General features: G+C 36.9%; 3 protein-coding genes and 1 pseudogene across 6 annotated transcripts; 1 reads left to right on the forward strand and 3 right to left on the reverse strand.

Moving 5' to 3' along the window:
- Window positions 989–4,371, forward strand: LOC18784790 (polygalacturonase). The gene is made up of 9 exons (XM_007219766.2): window positions 989–1,588; window positions 1,788–1,919; window positions 2,450–2,617; window positions 2,745–2,765; window positions 2,913–3,120; window positions 3,330–3,411; window positions 3,513–3,621; window positions 3,743–3,859; window positions 4,024–4,371. Exons 1-9 carry the CDS (start codon window positions 1,292–1,294, stop codon window positions 4,249–4,251), a joined length of 1,362 nt encoding a protein of 453 aa, XP_007219828.2. The 5' UTR covers window positions 989–1,291; the 3' UTR covers window positions 4,252–4,371.
- On the reverse strand, window positions 4,306–10,307 carry LOC18787147 (actin-related protein 7). Of its 3 annotated transcripts, none has more exons than XM_020557747.1 (8): window positions 10,025–10,268; window positions 8,857–9,072; window positions 8,092–8,233; window positions 7,269–7,513; window positions 6,572–6,755; window positions 6,111–6,178; window positions 5,295–5,460; window positions 4,306–4,780 (listed from the first exon to the last, which is right to left on the reverse strand). In XM_020557747.1, the coding sequence occupies exons 1-7, from the start codon at window positions 10,100–10,102 to the stop codon at window positions 5,308–5,310; spliced, it is 1,086 nt and encodes a 361-aa protein (XP_020413336.1). In that variant the 5' UTR covers window positions 10,103–10,268; the 3' UTR covers window positions 4,306–4,780; window positions 5,295–5,307. The 3 variants fall into 3 exon arrangements, with proteins under 3 accessions (XP_020413336.1, XP_020413335.1, XP_007218180.1); XM_020557746.1 differs by having other exon boundaries at window positions 4,306–4,789; XM_007218118.2 differs by lacking the exon at window positions 4,306–4,780 and having other exon boundaries at window positions 5,011–5,460; window positions 10,025–10,307.
- On the reverse strand, window positions 12,092–16,798 carry LOC18786298. The gene is made up of 3 exons (XM_007220545.2): window positions 16,469–16,798; window positions 14,798–15,141; window positions 12,092–14,269 (listed from the first exon to the last, which is right to left on the reverse strand). The coding sequence occupies exons 1-3, from the start codon at window positions 16,680–16,682 to the stop codon at window positions 12,317–12,319; spliced, it is 2,511 nt and encodes an 836-aa protein (XP_007220607.1). The 5' UTR covers window positions 16,683–16,798; the 3' UTR covers window positions 12,092–12,316.
- On the reverse strand, window positions 19,563–25,754 carry LOC18786069 (annotated as a pseudogene). Its single transcript, XR_002270254.1, has 2 exons — window positions 23,796–25,754; window positions 19,563–22,995 (listed from the first exon to the last, which is right to left on the reverse strand). The product of XR_002270254.1 is annotated as a leucine--tRNA ligase, cytoplasmic (transcript).

Raw genomic sequence — 25,849 nt, forward strand, 5'->3', positions numbered from 1 at the left:
GGGAATTTCAAAACAACCCTAAAAGTGGAAAAATACCTATTAGCATTCAACAAATGTCAAATTATACCTAACACAGAGCAAAATCAACAAAGTACCCTCAATCTACTGAAGGCATCCAAAGGTATGCCTCTCAAAGCACTCAAGGCACCCTTTGTACTAGCTCAAGGACAGCAAGTGACACTTAAAGGCAAGAAGACTATAGCAATGAACAGACAAACTTTCTCTTGATTCAGAATGGTTCTGTCCATTCTTGTGAAACGTCATCAGTATAACTATCAACTAAAACGAAAGGAAGAGAAGAGAAACTTTGGTAAATCTATCATTTGATATCTATTTAATTAACTTTTTAGAAGGGAAATAAGTATAAATTCCGATTTTTTAGATAGAAAATGTTCCAACGTGGTAGTAAGTTTAGATGACTTCTTTCTTTGTTTCACAATCAATATTCTAATAAAAACCATATCCCCTATAGTTTAGATTATCGCTTCTACTAAAAATACCTTAAGAATATAGTATTACATTTCATGACTTGTAATAACATAAAGAAAGTAATATATGGTTTTTTAAACGTATTTATGCACTTGCATTTGTATCTTTATGTTGGAAAATTTTATTTAATATACGAAAGTTGGTATATGTGTCAAATGGTAGAATGACAAAAAAAAAACCAATGACATGCTGACGTGGTGTTACAAATCTACTCAAATTTTAAAACATTCATTTAGAATTTATTATTAGAATATATATCAAATTCTTCTATATGGGATTGATTCATTTCTTATTTGGGTTTTGCAATATTCCTATTGAATATGGTTCTTTAGCAAAGTTTTTGATTTCCTCACAAATTTGTGAGGGGAACAAGAGTCACGCGAGTAATTTGTATTCACATGTATGTTTGTGTTTTGGTAAACAAGCACAAACACCAGTAACCAACTAAACTCAATGCATCCAATTAATATATTACGTTCACATTTTCTTCAGTGGAGAGAAAACTAATGTGAGACCAGAGAGTCGGCTACCAGCCCGCCAAGTAATTCTTTCGTCTCAATTTCCTGCTTCTCAATCTCCATACTTCTCTGACTCAAGCACTCTTTGCTTCTCTCTCTCTCTCTCTCTCTCTCTCTCTCTCTCTCTCTCTCTCTCTCTCTCTCTATAGAAACTTTGACTGCTCTTCTATAAATATGTATCAGGTCTTTCATGATCACATCCCATATCCTCCAAGCGTCTGTCTTGAACCTTTTTGAATTTGGACAAGCAATTGTTTTTGTATCCAAAACTTTTGAAAGCTCAGATGAATTCACAAAGCCATTTTCTCTCGATACTTCTGATAGCTTTCTTAGCCTCTTTTTCCTTCTCTTTTAGCAGTAACGTCCCGGAGGACCCACTTGTACTTGATCATCATCACCATCAAATTAATTCTAGTGGTGTTCATGATGAATATAGAAAACCCTCCCCTACAATATCAAGGACAAGCAGGCTAGCTATTCTCAGCTGGGCAACTGCTGCTTATCATTCGGCTTCAGCAAAGAACATTGTTGTTAATGTGGATAGTTTTGGAGCTAAAGGAAATGGAGGGGATGATAGCCAGGTAACCCATCTAAATTATTTATTTATTTCTCTTTTTTTAATATTATTTTTGTTGGCAAAAGTTAATATTTTCTCTTTAATTAGTTTAAGGGATCAGTTATTTTGGATGGTCTTGTTTTAAATTATATGAGGGATTAATGAGTAGCATGGGGTTTGTTGAAAGGTTGGCGATTTTATTTTTTATTTTTGTGTTTTATTAGGCGTTTAGAAAAGCTTGGAAGAAGGCTTGTTCTTCTCAAAGGGGCGTTGATCTCGTGGTTCCTAAGAACGGAAACTATCACCTGAAACCAATCAATTTCTCTGGTCCTTGCAAATCTCCTATCACCCTCAAGGTGAGTTCATAAATTAATTGAAGCACATACATGCCTACATTATTAGTTATACATACATTACATATACAACACTCATAACATGCATGATGCATCCACAAGTAACAAGTAAATTTATTTACCCCCTAAGTTGTTTCATGTGGGACCCACACCTTTCGTTTCGAAGATGAAATAAAAAGTAGAAAAAAGAAACGTTGTTCGAGTGGCGTGGGAATCCTTGTCTAATATACTTGTCGACTTACGACTAATATGATTGGTTGATCACATTTTTTATAGGGGTGGTACGTAACTTAATCACATATTCTGAATTTTTTTTTAAAATACAACCGATAGTCAACTAAATTATCAAGGTGTTAAGTCAATGCCTTTTTTTTACTGAGTTAGACCTCGTTGGCTCATGACATCTTGGTAGTGTATGTGTGAGAAATCTCTCTCCCTTTATAATTTAGACTATCGTTTGTATTTGAAAAAAACATTATCCGTACGTTTTACAAGGTACAATAATATGCTCTTAATTGGATCCATTTTACCAGATCTATGGAACAATCAAAGCCTCTCCCAACCGATCAGATTACAAAAATGATAGACGGCATTGGATTGTGTTTGAAAATGTGACAAACTTTAGAGTCGAAGGTGGTGGCACCATCGATGGAAATGGAAGGATATGGTGGCAAAACTCTTGCAAGGTTAACGAATCCCTTGTAAGTAATTGGATAAACTAATCAAGTTCTTGTGCATACTTTAATTTTGATGTTGATTTTTTTATTACCCAATTCTAGATGCAAAGACTAACTAGAGTTTATTTTCTTTTGTGGAATTATGTCACAGCCTTGCACGATCGCACCAAATGTAAGTTTATGGGTCCTATTTATTTCCAAGAACTAATCATCTTACCTACAGCACTGAGATTAGATTATTATTTTTAATTAAAAGAGCACTCTATTATTTAATTACTGAAATTTGTTTACTCGTCTTTTTTCTTTTTCTTGTTCAAAGGCCATGACTTTCTTCGGGTGCATCAACTTGCAAGTTGACAATATAAGGTTCCAAAATCCCCAAAAAATGCATCTTTCGTTTCACGAATGTGTGAATGTGAAGGCTTCGAATCTCATAGTAACTGCACCAGAGGATAGCCCCAACACAGATGGAATCCATGTCACAGGAACACAAAATATTCAGATAAAGAACTGTCTTATTAGGACAGGTACGGGTCAATGTGTTTTCAAATAATAATCTAGTAACATAATGTGTTCGACTTTCTCGAGTAGGGCGTTATTAAAAATATACTTACTATTAATAAAGAACCAATATTTGAGATTGGAAAAATTATCTGAGCTAATAAAATGAATGAAAGAAATATCAATTCACCAGAACTAATGTTTTTTTTGTTTTTTTTTTATAAATCTATTGAAGGGGATGATTGTATTTCAATAGTAAGTGGGTCACGAAATGTTCGAGCTACGGATATAATCTGCGGACCAGGCCATGGAATCAGGTCTTCCATTAGACACCTTCTACACGACAACTTTTTTTAATTTTTTTTAATATAAATTTATTGTAATAATTTTGATACATATTCTGGTGATTTAATTGCAGCATTGGAAGCTTAGGTGCTGGGAATTCAGAAGCAGAGGTTTCAGATGTGATGGTTTCTAGAGCGAAAATGATGGGCACCACCAATGGATTAAGAATAAAGACTTGGCAGGTAAGACTTCATTTTCAAATATACATGTGTAATTTTGGGCATCTCCAACTTTGTCATTTAATTTCACGTACATAGATCACTTCAATGACACGAACATGTCTATTTTGCTTCATGCATATAGGGCGGTTCTGGATATGCCAGCAACATCGTATTCAAAAATATTATGATGTACAACGTGAGCAATCCAATAATCATAAACCAATATTACTGTGATCAGGACGAGCCATGCCAAGAACAGGTACGGTTTAGTTTAGACTCACTTTTTTCAAAACGCACAGTTTACAATCTGACAACATAACGTACTAGATTGTTTTTATATTTGCCGCTACATACACGATGTAAAAGTTGAGCATTTATAAATATATAATATTGATCATTTGAGGTGTCTTCGCATGCATGCAGAAATCAGCTGTGAAAATAAACAATGTGGTGTATGACAATGTAAAAGGCACGAGTGCTTCAAAAGTGGCAGTGAAATTCGACTGCAGCAAGCGCTTTGGATGCCAAGGAATCTTGTTACGGAACGTTAACATAAAACCTCTTGGCGAAGGAACGGCCGAAGCTTCCTGTGAGAATGTTAGCGTAATCCATAGGGGGAGGGTTTCTCCAAAGTGCTCTTCAACAATTTAAAAAGTTTCTTTATTATTTCCACATTCATTATACTTTGATTTCTCAGTCACAATATAAATCAAGCCAAATTGTAGCATTTACTGTAAATAGCAGAGAAAAATAAATCTATGCTATGCAGAATTCTGTGTTTAACTTAAATTTGTTACAAAGAAAAATAAAGCCAAGCATGGCAATAATTTCTAATACAAACGATATTGGGGGGGGGGGGGGGTGTTAAGAAATCGAGCCTAGGACTTTGGTATGCTCTTAAGCATGGCAATAATTTCAAAAGTAATATAATGTGAAGCTTGAAAGGTTTCCAAAACCTCCGTGCATATGAAGTAAACCTCAAGCTCCTAGTTTTCCACCCTATCCTTGCTTCATAAGCTCCTATAGTTTCCTTGATGCAAATCTCTCGTCCTTGCTCTCCAATAAGGTCAGGAATTGGTGGTGATCTTAGGCTTAAAGACGTGAGCCCTCTAAGGGTGAGCACACTACGAAATATCTTCAGCAAATGGAGATGAAGAGACCCTAACATTCTGCAATCTCTCTATAGACCCTAACATTTAAAAAGGAAAAAAAAAAAAAAAAAACCTATAACATTAAATTTAAAATTAAAAAAAACAAACAAACAAAGGAAAACCCCCAGCAGCATCCCCAATTCCCTCAGAAACTAGTTGGTGGAAGTATTTGGGGTCTGCATATATATAGTGGTCAAATGTTTGGATATGAAGAAACACTTTTCCCTACAATTGAAGAGATGTCACTGAAATTACGTTCCACAAATCAAATGCAGATGAAATAACAGGCGCACATATACAAGAGCATGTGCAGGTTGCATGAGTCCGGCAATTATGTTTCGACCCAAAAGTTGATTGAACCTTTCAATTCATGCCCAAAAAGGCTAAAGGTGGAGTAGATAATGAAACTAAATGACGGAGCCACCAAAGCACTATAATTCTGAAATTAGAATCCTAGCCAATAATTATCCGTTACCATTATCATGCATTATAATACAAGTATATTAGTCAAACTAAACTAGACTTCCAAGGACTCACTCATACCGACAAAGAATCCTCAGAAGCATTTCCGATGAACAACGGAAGGTCCAGTTTCATCATAGTCTGCTTTGGTTACATGCTGATTTTGTGGGAACACAACTTTGGCTAGTATGGCACCTCCCACCCATGCTGAATACATTGACAAATTCTCCGGCATATATTCTGGAGGCTGTAACCCACACCAAAGGATTAGAACAAGAATTTGGCAATGCAGCTAGTACAAAGAAAACAGTGTTGGGAAAATGTTATGCATAACCATTAAGTATTCTTCACGCATAAACCCTTCATGTCAAAAACCACTTCCAAATCAATGAACATGTTTATTTTTTTAAACAAGATATTAGGCACACATTCTATAGGAAATATCAGAAACACCAAACTGCCAACTGTCTGTAAAGAATTATGAAATATATAGCATCATCGCTTATTAACATGTAACAAAAAAGATAGGGAAATAACAAATAACATACAACAGAAACTGTCACAACCATCAGTGTGGGCTGTGAAATATAGATGGCCTCAGAAACAAAAATGAAAACTAGCCATACTTACATTTTTAGTATGTGGACCTCAAATTTGAAATTCAAAAGGTTATTTCATCATAATTATCAAGAATTTTTGGTTTTTAGACAGGGTCCTAGTGACAGTAAACAATAGGTGCAATGTCATGACCCATGAAGATGACATCATATGGAAGAATGTTGACAATTTTTAGCTGATCAATTTTCAGATGTGCCCGGCCACATTTGAACTTTAGATCTACCCCACCCTATCTCAAGCTAAAACCAAATTGCAGTTTTTAATGATAAAACAAATTACCTTAATTAAAGCAGGACGGACAGCAGATGAGCATAGTCCAGCTTCTTTCTGAAACCTTTCTTCAAAACCTGGAATAAAAAGCAACCAAACTGCCAATCAGCAATGACAGAGCCAAGTTTCTATTTCTTCTGAAACAAGAAAGTCAAACTCAAATTTGGTAATGCTCTTATAACAATTGTATTGTAAAATATGTCAAACAAGAAAAATGTAAAAGGAACTCTAAACCCACGGATCCCTACAACTTCATGAATCCATTTATTAAATCGATATAGATGATAAGGATAATGAAAGCGTCCAAAGAAAGGGCCTTGCATTGCAGATATCTAAATATAAAAAAGTCCAATGTATTCTAACAAGAACCAATTATTCAGGGAAAGAAAAAAAGGGTAAAAGATAAAGAAAATATATCATACTAATTACTGCATCTGAAACGCACAAGCATCAGTGACTATAAAACTCACCAGTCATAGAAGCAGTGCCACCACACAGTACAGTATTTTCCAGCAATTGACGGTGATTATCAGACGACACTGTTGAAATACAACGAACAAGCTGCTCAACAATCCCATGAGCCTCTAACCCCAATATAGATGGTTGGAATAAAGCCTCACCAACAGTATATTTTTCTCTTCCAATCGTAATGACCTAAATAATAACCAGTATTACATTCAGAACGTTGGCAAAAAGCAGAGTGATGAAAACAGGGAAAAGGAGGACTTGGGGCAGAGACATAGATGGTTATGCTTGGAGTCAACTTAACCATGACCTGCCTTGAGATGGGATCACTATCATTGTTGTGTCTAAACAAAGCAAAATTCCACCTCTTTTAAGTAGAAAAAGAAAGAAGTGTTTTGAACTTTAAACATCATTCGTTAGATCTTTCTTTAGGATACAACAATATTAGAGAAGATCTCAGTGTGGATAATTTTGTGTTAAAACTCTTTATACATGTAAAACATAATGAACAGATCCTGGATACAAATTAAACAAAACCAACTAATTATGACAAGTGCAAGCCAGTTACAACATATATAACGGTGACTTATAGGCATACTATGATGTACTCAGGTTAACATATCCTTAACCCAAATAAGCTACATGCCTACATCTGTATATTTTCCATCTATCCAAATCAAAATTTCATAAAATTAACCAGACCTGTCCATCAGGAAGAGTATGTTGCTCTGTCTGGCATGCATTTTTGGTCTTTTCATAAGCAAGTTCATCTTCAGCACAACATGAATATTGCTCTTTTATTTTCTCAATATCAGACATCTTGATATTCACCAAAGGATTGGATTTCCCAAGCTCTTCAGCAAGTAACTTCGTCAAATCCATACCTCCAATTTCAAACCTTCTTGAGGCAATGTGCTGAACAGCACCTTCAATTACTGGTGCAATATCTGTGAAAAATGGCCAAAGATACAAAAAGGCACAGTTAAAAGACAATCGTTTTTCTTCCTTTTACATAACCCAGAGTAACATTCCATTGAATTAATATTGACCACTAGCTTGCACATAAAGATGAATCAAATGACATTAACAGGTTATGCTGGTGAACCAAAACTAGCCAGCCTTAGTTCAGTCACCAATACATCTTTATGACCATTATTGTCGTAGGGTCACCTAATGCACTGAATTGCTTAATGGATTGTTATAGCTTGGCATAGCAACACAATATCAACTATCAATAATATACTTAAAACACAAATTTTGATGAGAAAGATTTATAGCTTGGCATAGCAACACAATATCTTCTATTCCTAGATTTGTGCATTTAAAAAAATACAAATTTTGAAGTGCAAATGAATTGATTGATTGTATGCTAGACAGGATAAATTGAATTTTGATGAGATAGATTTATTATATTTAAAATACACATAACTTAGCCTGCAGTGAAGAAGACGTAAGAACAGTTCAAACATCACTATGTATTCAATAAACAAGATTTCATAGATTCCCTTCTGCAAGGTATATATACCTATCTTTCCATGGCCAATATCAACAGTGCATCCTGAGATACGCCCTACAGCATAAAGTGACAATACTGCTTGCTCTGATGCATAGAAGCCCGAAATGTTAAACGTTTCAAACATCAGTTGCACCAACTGCTCTCTAACAGCCTGGTAGAAAAATTGTATTTCATTTTAAAAAAAAAGGAAATATATTAACTACACTAACAAAAAATGGAATTATGTAGCAGCAGAAAGTTCTATTCCTAGGCTTTTTCTTTCTAGACAGATAGATTGACAACTTCAATATATGGTCACCAATCACTTTATGGCACTTCAAAACCACCCAAGCCTTCCCTATCCCTCCTGTACAAGAGTTTTCACACCCACAAAATAAGGTAGCATGCTTACATTCATGCACAAAGACAAGCAACAAGCAACAAGCAACAAACAGTGAAATAATGTTAGAAAGGCAACTCTCACCACCATGCACTGACAACAAACTGGTTCAAAGCATAAAACTTGAGGCCACAGAATTTCTTCTTTAAAGTTACTTAAACAAGAATAGTAATGATTATAATCATGATAGTGACACTAAGAGAGTTTGCACAATGCCACCAGTCTAGATCACAAGTCTTTCAACATAATTCATAGCTTTTCCAAGTTAAACTATATAAGAATGATAAAACAGCAAAAATAACAACAATACTCAGGTTTTCAGCAAAGACTTGCACAATGACACCATTCTATTCCATATTCATTTAATGTGTTCAACGAAAAGCAGATTAGCTAACCTTGGGGGTACATAGTGGATCAGTAAATAATATCTGCCCTTCGTTGCCCATTTCCCATCCAAGGCCAGTATATAGAACATGATGCAACAGATCTTCCATGGCATCCCAATCTCTAATAAGACCTCGCACAACTGGATCAACAATGGTATCTTCAGATGATGAATTATCATTAATTGATCCATCATCAAGCATGCGCTTCATTTGGTTAGGAATTATCTGAAACATATGGACAGAAAATAAAAGTTAAGAGGAAAAACTAAAAAAAGAAACATGAGGTTTAGACCACAGCTATCTCATCAGCTTAGATTAGTCGAATTGAATTGTCATTATGTTGAATGCAAGCCCATGATAACCTTCAGTATAAATGAAAATCTTCTTTTCCTAATATGCAATTTCTAGAAATGGTTGTAAAACACACAAATTTGGGTTCATTGAGAACAAAAAAAATACTTTTTTTCCGAATAATATACACACATTTTGAAAAGAATATTTTATACTTTCTCAAAATGTTTTACAAAGTTATCATTTATGACAGAAACAGTCAATTGCTTGTTTAGTTTCTAAGAACTAAAAGGATCACAAAGCAATGCAAGTGTAACTTGATAAGAATTATAGCAGGATGGGAGGAGTGAGATATATGTGATAAGAGAAGATTGGTTGGAAGAAGGAAAATGGAAGTAAGAACAAGAACCAATTGGAAGTGAAATTTGGAGGCAAAAAATCATCCACTCAACATACTGAGAGACTCTTTCGTTTTTCCTCATAATTGACGACCAACAAGAGGATATCCATGCCACAGGGGTAAACAAAAAAGAAACCCTCATAATTCGGCCATTATTTTGCTAAATTTTTCACTGGGCCCACAACAAACCATATTTTTCCTTGTCTTGTCCACAACTCCCCCAGAAACCAAGCACACTCTACCGCGAAATCTTTGCCACTAAACTGACCTCAAACAACAGGTTGACTTGTCCCTTTAAAGTTCCCACTTTAAGAAATCAAAAGAAAGCCTAGCTTACCCTACTAAGATAAATTGGATTTTCATTTCCCCGACACCCCCAACCGTAGCTTATCTCAGTTGGAGTTGTCCATTTCCCAAAAAACCAAAAACTTTTATGAGCAACGAAACGGAGAATAGAAAGTGAAAGCAAAAAGATGGAAAATTTACCATGGAAGGAGCTTGATCGGGAATAGCAGGTCCTGCTTTGAGGAGCTTCGAGCCGGGGTCGACCACCGCAGCCTCCATCTTGCTCTTTACCACAAAACCCTAACCCTAGATTTCAGTTTCTGCAATGTTCAATGGGCAAAGGATTCAGCTGAGCATTTGAGGAGTAAATATGTTCTACACACAGCACTAAACCACAAGCGGGGGCTGTCTTTTCAAATTTCACAAGATTAAAGGAAATTCAAATATCAGCTCTCTCCTTTTTTTTCTTTTTCTTCCTGTCTTTTTTTTTTTTTGGATCCGACGGAAGGAAAAACGCTGTATGTAGGACCTACGTCGATTGGGCCTTTAGGATATTGACACGTGTTACTAAAAGTTAGCAAATGACACAGAAGTCCCAGCTGCGTCAGGTGGTGGATCCTCATTGATACGGGACAAAAATATTATACGTGAAAATTATGTACACGTATATGCATATGCGTATTTTTCAAAATCTTTTTACCATATGCTTATTACAGTCCCGATCTCTTGGACTCCTGTGATCCAAGAGATCAGGACTTAAAGGTTTTTACACTTTTAACTAATTTTTTGTGTAAGGGGTAGGTTAACAGTGATGAATAGGGAAAGGAGGAAGGGAGGCTGGGAGAGAGCGAGTCGGATAAAGAGTCATAGAGAGAGCAAGCCAGGGTGCGTGATAGAGAACTCCTCATCCTTTTTGAAATTTCAAAGAGAGCAGAGAAGAAGAAGAAGAAGAAGTGAATACAGAAGATGAAGTTATGCGATCAAGAGAAAAAAAAATGATAAAAAGGTAATACGTGAGCAATATGATATATTTCTAAGGGTCAATTTTCAAGTCTTTAAGAAAGGGGTTATTTGATGAATGTTTTGTAGTAAAGTCGCGTAGCTATACCATTTGAATATGTTCAAATATTTAAATAATAAAGACGTATGGCTATACTTATTAAATATATTCTAATAATTAATTTTTTTTATATATTTATATTCTGTTTTGCGATAATATTAACATTTTGTTCATTAACATATAGACCTGGGTGTGACTACTTATGCATTCAGCCAATTTGGAGCAAGTACGGAATTCTAGACGTGGGTGTTCCTTGATTTTAGTATTCATACAAAATGAGTTTGATGATGGAGACTTATTGAATAACTCAATTTTGTGCAGTTTGGAGGTAGTTAGCAAGACAAAAAAGTTACTCTATATTTCAGTGTACTTTCTGATCTGGGGTGAAGCAGCCAATGTCAGATTCCTTCCGGAATGCTTGTGCTACATTTTTCAACATGCGATGTGAGCGAGTAACCCAATTTTATTGTGGTTGATGATGACTTGCAATAATCTCTCACTGTTCCTGAGGCGCCCTTCGTTTTTCACATATGAAAATATGTTAAATAGTATAGCCGCCCGGCTATACTCTTTGAATATATTAGAATATTTAATTAGTATAGCCGCGCGGCTATACCCTTTGAATAATATTCGAATATTTAAATAGTATCGCCGCTCGGCTGTACTGTTTGAATCTATTCGTATAGCCGAATATTTAAATAGTACAGCCGCGCGGCGATACGCTAAGTATATTCGAATATTAAATAGTATAGCCGCGGGGCTGTACTTCAAATATATACCCTATTTATTTGAAAATACGTGAAAAAACATGCATGCATCTATAATACGTTCGGTTTTAAAAATGCGTATTTCTCCTTATCATAAAAAAGTGTTCTAAAAAGGAAGTATTTGAAAAAAATTTATTAACATACTTGTATACTAGTCGTTCTATATGCAAATTGACTAACTAGAGTCGACACTAATTTTCCATTTAATTAATTTATTGCTAATTATATTAGATAAGTCAACAGTAACTTAGAAGTTGTCATTGGTATTCTAGACAAGTTATCACGTTAAGCACTTGTAAGAGTAGATGACCTTAAAGTAGCAATAACAATTGCCTCAACTGATTCACACAGATAGCTAGTTGGTTCTTATGGCTCATTTCCAAATCAACTCATTCACACTTTCTTCAATTCAACGTTGTTTACTGTTGATTCTCTCAGCTTGTCATATAAACTCTAGAATTCCTATTTTATATATTAATTTCAGGTGCGCACATCTACGATTCACAATTGAGGATTCAAAATACCTCAATACGAATTGGTTTATACGAGTAATGTCGAAGAGAAGAAACGGACTACAATCAGTATTACACAACCAACTCTTGTCTTAGTGTCTAGCCCAGATTTATGTACAGAAGATTAACAAAGTTCTGAAGAGACACAGAGTCATCAAATAAGACTTGCTGCAAATGTCTCATGGCTATTGCATGTATCGTCTTCCCACATGCCCAAAGGTTCTCCTACACTATAGAAATCCATATCCACAGAGAATTTACCATCAGGGGCAGGGCCAACTGGCTCCTCATCCTCCACCAAAATCAACTTACAACCCTCACCAACCGGGGCCGCATCATCAGTTTCCTTGACGGAAGGAGCTTCGGTCTTTGATTCTGGCAACTCAGCTAAAAGAGCTTCAAGAGAAAAATAGGGGCTCTCATAACTATCCTGAGAAGTGAATTTCACATCCAGAACTGGAGTCCCAAAATCCACCACGGAAGCAGCGCGTGAAAGTTCAAGGATATTCTTCAGAATATCTTTGTCAGGATTCTCTTCTGTCGCTTCCTTTGGAGTAGTTAAATCAGACTCTGTATAAGTATCTTCCTGGGTGTTACCATGTCCATCATCAGTCTGATCTTGAGGCAACGAGTTTGGTATATCAGTTTTATCAAGATCCAGGATGTTGCTTATCTCCGTGCTGACTTCTCCATTTTCACTCTCTTCTGTTATCTCACAAAAATCAGTTCTAGACATCATGCCACGATTGGCTAGATCAACTGCATTCCCAATGCTCTTGCCATCAACAAGTTTGCCTTCTTCTCCATCCTCATAACGCTGGTGCAGTCCATCAACTCCGAGTGTTTTATCAGTGTGCTCATCATTAGGAGATCTTATCACATTCCCCTCACTCTCTGAAGAACTTTTCGCTGAATCAGCAACTGAATCTTTTATGCTCTTCGTCTCATTAATTGCACCAGAGCACATGGAAGGATCTGCGCCTACATCATTTTCAACACTTGCTGGAGATTTTCTGTCAACACTATCATCTTCCTCATTTAAAAAATCAGGAGCTTTAACCGAAAGGGTTTGGGTATATTTCTCAGGCTGGGTTGAAGTCAAAGACATGAATCCAGCTAGTGCAGATGCTAAAGCGTCATCAATTGTCAAAGCAGGTCTTGGTTTATTTTCTGAAGGAGTTACCACTACATCTGATTCATGATCTTCTTCTTCTTCCTCCTCCTCATCATCACCATTTGAAAATTCAGGAGCTGTTACTACTAGACTTGGGAACAAATGAGGGGAATTTACTGAACCAGACATGTCATAAGGTGTGGTCGGGAGTGCATCCAATTGAACGTCATTCTTACCTGATTCAAAAGCCTCCCAACGGCGATAATCATTTCCACTATTGTAGAAAGAGTTGGATTCAGACTCAATGCATGAGAAAGAAGGTGCACAGAATCTTGAGCATGTTGGCAACCCGGAATTCTGTGATTTTCTTGTGAGTACTTCAAGTTGCTGCTCTACCCTTTCAAGCCTTGCCTCAATACTGCTTATTGGTTTTAGCATATTTTCTTCAAACCTCAAAACTAGATCCTCTATTCTACCCATTCGAGAACAAAGCTGATCCACAGCTCTTTCTACATGACTATATGGAGGGGAATCAGGTTTGCTTTCTCTAAAAGGAACTAGTGGCGGGATCTGTAATTGGGCTGTACCCACAGTAGCCCTATTCACCTTTAGTTCTTGGTGATCAGGTATGCTGGCTTTTCCTTCCTCCTGAATCTTAGTTGCAGCACTGGTAGAACCAACTGTATGTGACCCAATCTCTAGGGAGTTCTGTTTTTCCCATGTATCAGAATTGTGCCTGTCTTGTGTTCGGTGAGCACCGCTTGTTTTAGAAAATTGTAAAAGAGTAGGCACAAGCATGGCCATGAGGGAACTCCCAGCTGAGCTTTCCACTGTACTCACTTGATTTTCTGAATCAGCTGAATCAACAGGGTCAGCAAACACGTAGACCTCATCAACGCAAACACAATCTTTCCTCTCAAGCGACAGTAGACGAAGTGTGAGCGATACACAAGGACTTGCATCACTAATCTGTGCTGTAGCTTCATAAAAAGCCTGAAAAAATTACCTTGATCAGCAAAGATAATAATCAATATAGATTAGGACTCTGATGTTTGGTCACTCATACCCAGCCCATTATCACAAAACCTCTCTCTCCTTCCCCCTCCCCCCCCTCTCCCTCCACTAAAGGGGCACTACCAGTGGCAAGAAGTGCCTAAAAAGGCCTTGAACCAGTAATAATATACCCTAAATTTGGCAAAGTGCAATAGAAATTGGCCAAAGAACACACCAATAAGCTGATTTAGAACTTAGATAGTCTGCACTCATAAATACAAATTAGTTTTATCCTCTCAGCTGCAACGGCATAGAGTCCAGATCACAGGCTTCTTCAGAATTTCCAACCTGTTTCTTAGTTTCTCTTTGAAAAGGGGGGATGGACAAACACATCAATACAAGTGGCCACAAGCATGAGGGGTACCATTTGACGAAATTGACTAGACGGGGGAAAAAAGAAACAGAAGAACAAAAAAAGTGGGAGGGGGTTCACTGGGATTAATAAAAATGGACAGCTAAGCAACATACCTGTGCAGAACCCAACTTTAATGGCAAGGATTTGGTTTTATTATCAAGCACATGAGTATCTGGGACTTTCACTTCAATCCAGTCATCTTCACTGGTGTTCAGACCATTTCCATTTCTTGAGTTTTCTTCAGATGGGTCCTTAAGAGACCCATTTGAATTTGTAGAACGTACTTCTTCATTATCACCTGTATGAAGCACTTCTTCATCTCTGTCAGCAATTCCACAGCGAACTGTACAGAGATACTCATTGCCACTCTGCAAATCAGGTGCATAGTATATCTCATAGACTCGGGCAGTACTCCGAACATAAACCTGCTGGACCTCATGTTTCTGCGTGAAATTAACTGCAGAAAAATTTGTTGGTCATTTGCAAGGAGACTATAAAAGTAAGTTGAGTCACTTGAACTTTGACCATTTTGATTCTTCTTTTTTCTTTTTCTTTTTCCCACAAGGACATTGATGCATAATGTACAGAAAGAAATAAAGGTGTTGAGAAGTTTTTGTGCAAAAGAAGAATAAACACTATTATAAGAAAACCAAGAAAATAGCCCCAAAAACTGACCAAAAGGGGGTAACGGGAGCAAAATATATATTTTCAACAGCAACGCAGACTGTTTTATGATTAAAATGCTTGTAGCATGTACTAAGTGATGAACTGTTTACATCAGGGGACAACAATCTTAACAAAACAAAAAGCTGCATTCACAACTCTACCTTATAGGTTTAGATATATCTAAGCCATTCCAAAACTTAAACCAGAAGGTTCAAGTGCATTGTTGCATGTACAATATTTCTATTATCCTTCTTCTTTTTCATAGCTAGGTGAATTGACCATGCCATATTTACCTTGGCTTAACACTCTAGGATCTTTTCCAAGAATCAACTAATTTGAATTAGATTGAGCTATATAGCGTCTTCAAATATCACTAGCCATATGAACCGAGAAATCCATCCTTAATAAAATCAATAGTTGTGTGGAGAAAAAAAACGTCTGAGTACATCATTGAAGGTTTTTTAACTAATTACTCTGTCGAAACAGTTGAGTCAGACATTCTTCATGCATTTTGCACAACCCTAATAACATCATGTGCTCCAACAAATGTTCTTTCTACTTTAAGCTACTAAAATGTTCTTGTTGAACTCATCTTAGGCACTATTCCACAGAGTTCCGGTTTATCCTCTGTTTTCAACATACCAAATGCAGCTCCTACTTTCAGCTCCATCTACATATTCGCTATTTTAATAACTAGGCAATCCGCATCCTAATTGAAATCTACTTTAGCATCAAATGTCATTAACATAAAATCTTAATCCTAAAAAAGAAAACCAGACGAATACATATATATGGTTTCTCTAATACACTTGCTCCAAAAGTTGAAAATAGGTGCCTACAGACTATGTTACCAAACTGTTAATCAAGATCTTAATGTTACCATTTCAAATTCTTAACCTACAATAAGGATGTAAAGGACCGCAATTGATATAATATTGTTTTCCTTCATTTTCTCGCACCCCAAACAGTGAGTTAAACCTTACATTTTTTACCATAAACTGAAAAAGTAAACAATGCACATAATCGTTTTAATCACAACATTTCAACAAAGAAATTAACGCATAAAATATCTGACGAAAATGTAAAATTTTCAGAGAAAAATAAGTTCCGGAACATACTAGTGATCTCGCAAGGAACAGAATCGGGTGATGGAGGGAGCAGAATAAGAGAGGATTCAGAGGTGGACTTTAGAGTCTCGTCGTCGATCGGAGAAGAAGACGACTCGAAAGAGACGCAATTTACGAGACAGCCACCGGCGATGGTCCAGTTTGCGGCGGAACTCCATGAAGAGGTGCTGTTGAGGCTTTCGATCTCGTTGTCTTGCGTTTCCATGGCTTTGGTTTTGGGTTTGTTCTCCTGTGTGATCTTATTGGTTACAGAGAGCTGCTTATGGAGAGAGAAGAAGTGTGAGGTAGAGTCGTAAATTTTGGACTCTTAATGGCATTTTATCAAATTGAATTACATTCTCAAATGCACGTGTGGCGTTTGTAACTCGTTTATCAAAGTGAATTATTTTTGGTCATTTCCCAAAATAAAAAATAAAAAATATTAGTTTTATAATATTTGTTATAAGACTTGGGTTTTAAGAAAGTTTACAACAACCAAAAAAAAAAAAAAAAAATCAAAATTATTGGGATTTTAAAATCTGTTCATCAGATTTGCATACTATGTACAGTTAATTTTGATTGAGGTATTAACCTATAAGCAAGATGAAGTATGGAGTTTACAACTGATATTGGTGAATGTATCAACTTTTAGATAATTAATAGTGATGGTATCAACGGAATCTAGCCGAGTGAAAAAGAGCTTTGATTTGCAAACTAGAAATTCATGTTCGAACCCCCACAACATCATTTGTGTGTATGTGAGAAATTCCTCTCCCCTCTAATTTAGACTATCGCAAAAATGATCGTAGTAGAGACGATGGTGAGGATAGGGTGGCGTTAATGATATGGTTGTAGTTTCTTTCTTTGGGTCTAAAGCTCAGTTTTGAGATTTTAGAAATAACATCCATTTATGTGGAATTTAATAGTTCTTTTCCTCTTACAAATGATAAATTTCTTTGTTTATTAAGTCAAACAAGAAAATTGGCACATGTTCATAAATTTCTGAGTCTTGTTCAACTTACATTGTTATTTTCTCAATCCAAACACAAGTGAACTTTTTTGGTTTGAAAAGAGATGTTATATTCAAAACAATAGAAGCACCTTTAAGAAAATACAAAGGATAACAATGAACCATCCTAAACCCACACTGAGAATCAAAAAGCGTAATCTTAAAAAAAGATTAGCACGGGGAAACGAAAAAACAAAAATGAAAGAAGAGAAAGCTTGGACACCTCTTCAATCTACACACCAAAATGGCCATGCCAGTAGCAGAAATCATCACCCTGCAACAGAAAATTATCATGAAAAATAAAAAACAAAACAGAAAAATAAAACATAAACAACAAAAAGTGAGAGGAAAAACAAATTGACGTTAGGCCTCTCAAAGATACTCTCAAAATAGACAACAACGAATGACACCGGATAAATGCACCATGAATCAAATCAAAAGCATCGAACTAGACTTTAAATTAAATAAATGCACCAAAATGGATTAATCAGATGGGCTAGATTCGGTGTCAATGAAGAACAGCAGAAAAGGAAACCTGTTGATAACCTGCTCAACATCTAAACAAGAGAAAGTTAAAAAACTACAACAAAGAAAGCAAAGCTGCGAGACACGGGCTTAGCCAAGTTGGCTAGAGCGGTTGTGCTGCCCATTCTACACCCGAGTTTGAATCCCCTTTCCCATAGTTTAGATTACATTAAAGTAGAATATCGCTTGTATAAAAAAATAAAAAAAAAAGCAAAACTTATAAAAGTGGCAAGAAGAAACCAAATACAAATTGGAACAAACTTAAGCACATGTAAGAAAACCAAAAAAAAAAAAAAAAAAAAAAACTGAAGATTGCAACAGAAGCTATCAGTGAAAACTTACCTCGGCAACCCAAAATCAAAATCCCCACAAAAAGTTCTAAAGCAAAAAACTAACCAATTAAAAGAACTTAGCCAAATGGAAAATCAATGGAAAAACTTGGCCAAAAGAACCAGAAAGAAGACAGACCACAACAAAAGTACGAAGACAAAAAAAGAAAACTAAAAAACCTGATGCAATCTAAAACCTAACACAGCCCAGCCAGAGGACCAAAGAACTTGAAACAAAACCAACTAACGTAAGGACCAGTACCAACTGAAAAAACAACACTTTCCTATCCTAGAAAACCAGCAAGAGGGAAGAACAAAGACTCCAGAAGCTTTGTAGCACACAAAACAAACACAGTAAAAAAAACTTTGACAAATAAAAATGTGTAAACCAGGAACAAAGAAAGGCCTACAAAATAAAATAATAAAATGCACAATTTTTTTTGTTGTTTTTGCAAAACAGCATATAAAGTTATAAAACTTAAACACAAACAATAGATCAGAAAACCTATAAAAAATGGCCAATGAACATAGATCAAAGTACTCAAAACTGCAAAGAAACGTAGAAAAATTAATGCAAAAGTAGCACCAACAAAACAGCAAAAACTAAAATGAAAGAAGCTTTGAATAAACAAAAAAGACTGACAATAGAAGCCTAAAAAAGAATAAAACCTCAACTAATGCATATGCAAAAATGAAACTAACCAAATTAAACAGAAGAACACAAAACGAAAGAAAACACCGACAGGGAGGGGCATCTGTGTACGCGGCAATCACTGACATAGACTCAGCAACAAACTTTCCTTGTAAAGACCAAAGCACCCATGTCCAGCCACTCTTGGACTTGGACATCCACAACTGGTAAAACATAGAAGGTCATATAAGGGGTCAAGGAAAAAAAATGAAAGTTAAGTAAATTTAGTGAATAAAAAGATAGGTAATAGCAAGTGCACAAACTTAAAATTGATCTTATCATATTTATAAGGTTCAGCAAGCTCAGTCACTTTGGCCAGGTTTTCCAAATTATTTTCACCAATTTGAAGAACAATATGATGTTCTGGAGAATATTCCAAGAATCTGTCCTGATAAAAAGTCAAGCTATCAGTTGTCTCAATCCCAACTAATCAGATGCCCAAAAGATTGACAGTAACCGTTAATGGCAGTTCAGAAATTTAAATAAATAAATAAAAAGACAATTTTGAACTGTTACTTTGATTGTTAGCCCCACTCAACTCCAATTTAGAACTTTGGAACTCAAAAAGTTGATCTAGTTTCTTCATTTGTCTGAAATTGTTGAAAACAGAAGCAATCCACGCTTGAACTTTAATAAAAATAAATAATAAATAAAAGAAAAACCCACACAAGTTAGGTGAGCAAACTAATCTGACAAAGAGAGTTCTGTAAGTAAATTGTAGATATCAACCAAAAAGATTATAGCTAATGAACAGGTCAAGAAGATGGTCGTTGGACTTCCAGGGGATGGAGGATTTTGCTCTATCTGTTTAACATGAGAGCCCGCTTTAGCACGATCATCTGGGTTGGTAGCAGACAAAACTTCCACCTCTTCAAGTTTGACTTGTCTCTTAACCAAGTCCAAGTTCTGTTGAAGGACCTCAATCTCTCCAAATGGTAGCTTTAAGTCTAAGGCCTGAGCCCCAAGTTCAACTGCATCCTTCTTCTTTGACTTCAAGAAAGGCATACAAAGCTTTTGGGTTTGTCTAAAATCTTTACCCTGATTGACAGAACTACTTTGCAATGCCTCCAATATGACACTGTCTGCAGCAAAACGAGTCTCTCTGTTGAAGTTATTCTGGAGTATCCTCAAGCACTCTATCTTCCATTCATCAAATTGTTCCTTAACACATATCAAGCCTATCACCTTCTTATTGGTCAAATTTGCCTTTTGCTTGTTGTACAGCTTCATCATTGAACCAATCAAGTCTTCCACATACTTTTTGGCACTCCGGAGGGTTAAGTCTGGAGCATCAGCTGCAGGCCAGCCTGCATTTACCACAAACCCATCCTTCTTCAAAAGCTCCCTCCAGACATATTCTGTATAATGTGGACAGATTGGAGCAATTAAACGTGTCTGTACATCCATAAAGCGCCACACCAAATCACGGTTCATTTCTTGAGAGCCACATGAAATCCGGTGCCACTTCCTGGCAGCTTGAAGACCAACAAAGCCAGTAATAAGGGCCTCTCGGAACTTGCAAGCCTGGTAATTCTGCTCAGTCATCTTCACAGCAATATTCATCTCATTCGCAAAGACCCTGTCAGCAAAAGTAGAAGGGGGACCTATTCTCAACGTGTCTGCACCCAATTGTTCTTCCATCCATGAGATCTCTTTACTGAGATCTAGGATGGCCTTATTTGCAGTACTAGAAACAAAATTTGCATCATCAACACCATCACCAGCATCAGCCAAAGAGAACCGTGTGGCATCAGCAGAATATTCTGCAATTGCCTCACGCAATGTCATAAAGTTCCCTGTGGACTTGGACATCTTCATTGAATCAAGCATGAGGTGCCCATTGCATCTAAATCCACGAGGCCAGTGCTTCTTGGACATAATTGCTGTGTCGTTGTAAATGCAAAAGGTTAAATGATTCTGGATTAGATCCTTACCAGACACTCGAAGATCAAAAGGATACCAGTACTCAAACTCCTGCTTCATCTTATTCAGAATTAATTGTGACACCTCAGATGATTTTGGAAATGGGCCATCACAGAAAATAAAATCCCAAACTTCATTGGTCATTTGCTCAGGTGTAACCCCAGATGTGCTGGAACCCCCATACATGTCTTCATTGTGCAACAAGTGAGCAATGGTGTAATAAGCCATGTAAATGGTGGAATCAGACAACGATTCGACAAAGTACTTTTCATCCCAGGGAATGCGCGTCCCAAGCCCAAATGATCGTGAGCAAGCCCACTGATTCAACCAAGTCAATGTATGTTCAAATCCATGCCGTGTCATGTCAGAATAAAAGTTCATGCTGGATAAGTACTCCTGAGCCTGTTTTTTCCATTCTGCTTCGCCATATGTGATGTACCATGGCTCGGTACATGCCACAAGACATTCATCACCCGACCTTGGCACTACACGCTTCTCAGGTTCACTATACATAATTGCATCACCTGCCTCTATCAGCTTGCTCCTTAACAGTGCTTTCGCCTCCTGAACTTTCCTTCCGTTGAATTCTCCCACAAGCATTGTTCCTTCTGTAAATCCTTTCAAGTAGGTCAACCTCTTGGCTTCTGCTAGCTTCTCTCTGTCATTCTGGCTTTTGATTTTGAGATCTACACACACCTTTTCTGCAGCCTTATCTCCAAATTAGGGAATGTCAATGATTGGGATAATATCAAAAGGCATGACCCATTCATCCCTCACACCATATTTTGACCTGAAAGCTGGCTTCAATTTTAAATCATGCAAGGCCATAAAATCATCAGGAGCATCAGAAGGGACACTGGTCACAATCCCAGTACCTTTGTCTGTTAGGATTGTCAACATTGGAAGGGCGTAAATGATCTGATTGAGTGCAAGTGGCGATTTCAATGGAAGACCAATCAAATCATAACCAGTGAGATCAACCAAGCAAGTAGGCTTCTCAGGGACTCTAGAATACTCCTGATAGGCGAGGTTAAGTGCTGCTCTCTGAGTAAGAACAAATACATCAGTGTCGTTGATTTCAAAGGCTCCATACTTTCCATTGGGCAAAACCCATGCATTTGTTTGTCCACACATGGTTTCTGGTCTCAAAGTTGCTGCAGCAAGGAAAACTTTCCTCCCTTCCAATACTCCCAACTTAGCAGGAAAAGGTGCCACTACCTCCATTTTGATGATTGTGTATTCTTGGGGCTGAACTCCTTCACCAGTTGCCCTATCATGATCTGCACATGGCTTTCCATCCAATGGAGAGTAGATTGTGTAACGTTTATCTTTCACAATCTTACCTATTTCTTTCAATTTCCACATCTGCCACCTCACAAACTTATCAAAATATGGATTCAAGTCTGTAGTAACAAAGGAGCGGCTCCAGTCACATCCCAAGCCAAAAGCCTTTAGGTATTCCACTGCCAATGGAGGGAAATAGTTCAACCACTTAGACGGTTCTTGGAATTCAGGTATCTCACTGTCAGAGAGGCCAAGACTACGCATAATTTGCCATTGGTATGCTTGTCCACTTTATTTTGATGCAGCCTGGGACTTCTTTCCCTTTAACTTATTATCTGGAGGTGCACCTGCTTTTTCATCTTCTGCTTCCTGCTGGTTCCCTTGCTCCTCTTTGTCACTTTGGGGAAACACTGGTGGGTTCCCAAACTGTTTGATCTCTCGTGCAAGCTTATCAGCTGAGGCTTTGATGGGCATGCCAGTGCCGTGAAAAGCAAAAGGCAAGAGAACATCGGCGCCTCTTAACCTATGATAACGTGCAGAAAACTCTAGCTTTGAGAGTGAGAATGCATGTGCATGATGCAAAGAACCATTCATGTAAGGGAATGGGAAGTTTCCAAAGAACTTCTCCCCTGGTTCAGGAGGCTTTTCACAAGATTCAGCCCTGTAAACATCATGCTCTTTCCACAACATTTGAATCTTTACTTCATTGTCTCTGAGAAAATTTCTCTTAACTAAGCTCTTCTCAGCTTCGGCTTCCATGTCAGTGATCTTACAGGAACTGAAAAAATAAAAAGCAATGATTTCCATGAGCAAACCAGCTATTCCATGAGATTATTATCAAAATTTTAAAACATAAAAAATTATATGAACATATAAAAAGAAAATTATATGAACATATAAACAGCCCTCAAGTCATGAAGATTTACTACAGCCATGTTCTAATCAAATTAAACAAGTTTTTGTATGGTTGGTTCACACAATCCGCAGCATAACAACTCTGACAATTTATTTATTTAATTACATCAAATACAAATAAAAGTAAAATCATGCTGGCCTAAGCGCAGCATAAATTTAAATAAATAAAACAAAAACTAGTTTTTATACGAACTCCATAGATCAAGTATGTGATAAACATGGTTGGTTTCAATATTTTCCTTGTTTCATTAAACAATAAAAAATGGGAGAGAATAGAAGAGAAGATGCTGTGATTTTGCCAAGCTAAACCAGCATGACAGAAACTAATAATTAACTACAAAAATTACTGAATGAAGGATATGCTAACCATGGTAGTAGAGACAGAGGAAGAAAAGAGTTTACTGGAAGTTTCTAAGAGCAGATGCGAAAACTGAATGATGTATTTCTTACTGAATCGTTGTACAGTACAGTATATATATATATATATACATCTACTTAGTCTCTTTGCTTAATGAGTAAATAACCGTGCTAACAGCTGACAGCTAAGCAAACCAACCTCCTAACAATTCTAACAGCTCTAACCAACTCTAACCATTGGGTAAACAGGATATAGTCGTGAATCTCAATATGAATTCAATAAAGAAGGTAGATAGATAGAGATACCGCTAAAGGCGATGGCGGAGGAAGCAACGACGCAGGCCTGGTGAAGGGTTGGTTGAAGAGACCACACCAGTCGAGTTAACAGAGTTCTCTCCCTTTTCAAAACCTGGATTTGAAATCAAAGGTTGAGAAATTGAAACAAAAGAGATTTCAGGGTTAGGGATTGGGGATGGATGACTAGATTAGGGTTTTTAGGAAAAATGTCGTACCTGGAATCGGGTTTTACGAAGCAGCTAAGAATCTCTGCTTTGTGTGCTCTGTGAAGATTGATTACAACGGGAAAGAGCTTTCTCTTCCTCTTCTTTTGCTGTGTAATTGTAATTTTCGGTGTTTTCTTTTCTTTTGGATGAATCCAGGGTATCCCCCGCACGTAGGCGAGGACTCTGCTTGCCCTCTTTTGGGTTTTCAAAAAAAAAAAAGTTTCGTTTTTTTTCCTTTCTTTTTTTATTTTGGAGGTTCGATCAGGGGCTTAGGGTTTAGGGTTTTAGGCTGCTCAAATTCGGCCGTTAGAGTTTTGGTACGGTTCGGGTTGCCCGGGAAAAAAAGGGAAACATCACATGTTTGGAGAATTTACGAAAGGGAGTTGTCAATATAGACACTAATTTAAATTTAAAATTGTGAATTAATTAGAAAAATATATGTGCATATAACTTTTTATTATTATTATTTTTTTAATCTACAAATATAAACAGGAAATATGGTGCGGGAACATGAATGGGAATTTCCGATCTCATTTAAAAACAAATATTTTTTGATATATAGGGAAGTGGGGTTGGACAAATTGCCTTTTTTTTTTTTTTGGGTTTTGACAAAATGATATTCTAAACTACTACATCACAGAAATATGAATCAAACTCAGGTGCAAAAGGACTGACGCAATGCATTGATTAACTAGTTTAACTCACCTATCCGGGTTGCACAAATTACCTTTCTTTTATCCCTAAACTTTATCTTTTGATTTTCGTGCAATAATGTTGACAATCTATTCTCTAATTGGGTCATGCCTTAGAATTAGCACTTGTTATACTTTATTTGACTAATGTGGATGGGAAATTCGAATTTGGGAGTTAGAAAATCTTCCAACTCTGAAATGGTATGTTTCATCTTAATAAGAGGAGGTATTCGATTAAAGCAGAGGTGGTGATTCTGAGAATTGAAAGGGGTAGTGTTAGCTCCATTTGGTGGCCCATAATTGCTTTTTGATTAACTTCATAGAGCATGTTCTTGCTTACAAAAATCATCAAAGACATCTAGAATGCTCAGATTAACATCTCACAGAAGCATTAGAGCAAACTAAGTTTCTCCCCAAGAGAAGATGACCAGCACATAAATAGGGCACCATTACATTTGGCTCAAACTAATTCAGCATAAAACACAACAAATTATAGAGCTTCATCTGCGACAGATCTTAGCTGCAGGCATGATAACACAAACTGAAGCAAATGCTTTCCTAGCTTCTCGGCCGCGCGGGGGGGTGGTGGGGTTGTGGTGTGGTGGTGGTGTACCCGGTTTTGGCCCATCAGCCAATGCAATCCCAGCAGCAGAGCAACTCCCATTCTTGTCCTCTTTCTTGGTGTCACAGTTTATCTTCACCTTTTGCTCTTCAGCTGCTCCTGCAGCCTTGGCCAACAAACGGACGTGCCGTGATAGGAGAACAGCTGGAGAGGGTTGCGCCACCAAGAGATGATGCAGTCATGGTTACTGAGGCCATTGCCTATTGTAGTTTGTTTTCTTAAGGTTGAATTGAAACAAGTCAAAAGAAGAGGAGCAATACAATACAACGCAACAATACAAGATTAGGGGGAAAGTGTATAATGAGCATACACATAATCTCTTATCCAAGAGGCAGGAGTAACAATTTCAGTTCTAATTTCTCATTTCACACCTAGCAAAGCTATTAGAAGGGAAAAAAGAAAAGAAAAGAGAGATCCACCATTTAACTAAGAGCTATGGAAGTGGATATCAAATTGGCAGTATTTAGAACTATAGAATTCAGATCAAAGATCAAGTTATACATGACAAAATTCCAAAGGCTCAATCAAGATCGCGTTTACAAT

Source organism: Prunus persica, chromosome G2 (assembly GCF_000346465.2).
Source record: "Prunus persica cultivar Lovell chromosome G2, Prunus_persica_NCBIv2, whole genome shotgun sequence".
Lineage (NCBI taxonomy): Eukaryota > Viridiplantae > Streptophyta > Magnoliopsida > Rosales > Rosaceae > Prunus > Prunus persica.

Coding starts and splice junctions, on each gene's coding strand:
- LOC18784790 (XM_007219766.2), top strand. CDS start 1,292: ATGAATTCACAAAGCCATTTTCTCTCGATACTTCTGATAGCTTTCTTA. Junction 3,121..3,329: donor GAACTGTCTTATTAGGACAG/GTACGGGTCAAT, acceptor AATCTATTGAAG/GGGATGATTGTATTTCAATA. Junction 3,860..4,023: donor ACGAGCCATGCCAAGAACAG/GTACGGTTTAGT, acceptor GCATGCATGCAG/AAATCAGCTGTGAAAATAAA.
- LOC18787147 (XM_020557747.1), bottom strand. CDS start 10,102: ATGGAGGCTGCGGTGGTCGACCCCGGCTCGAAGCTCCTCAAAGCAGGA. Junction 6,756..7,268: donor ATACTCTTCCTGATGGACAG/GTCTGGTTAATT, acceptor GTTATTATTTAG/GTCATTACGATTGGAAGAGA. Junction 6,179..6,571: donor TGGCACTGCTTCTATGACTG/GTGAGTTTTATA, acceptor TTTTTATTCCAG/GTTTTGAAGAAAGGTTTCAG.
- LOC18786298 (XM_007220545.2), bottom strand. CDS start 16,682: ATGGAAACGCAAGACAACGAGATCGAAAGCCTCAACAGCACCTCTTCA. Junction 15,142..16,468: donor TGTTCCTTGCGAGATCACTA/GTATGTTCCGGA, acceptor ATTTTTCTGCAG/TTAATTTCACGCAGAAACAT. Junction 14,270..14,797: donor TAAAGTTGGGTTCTGCACAG/GTATGTTGCTTA, acceptor TAATTTTTTCAG/GCTTTTTATGAAGCTACAGC.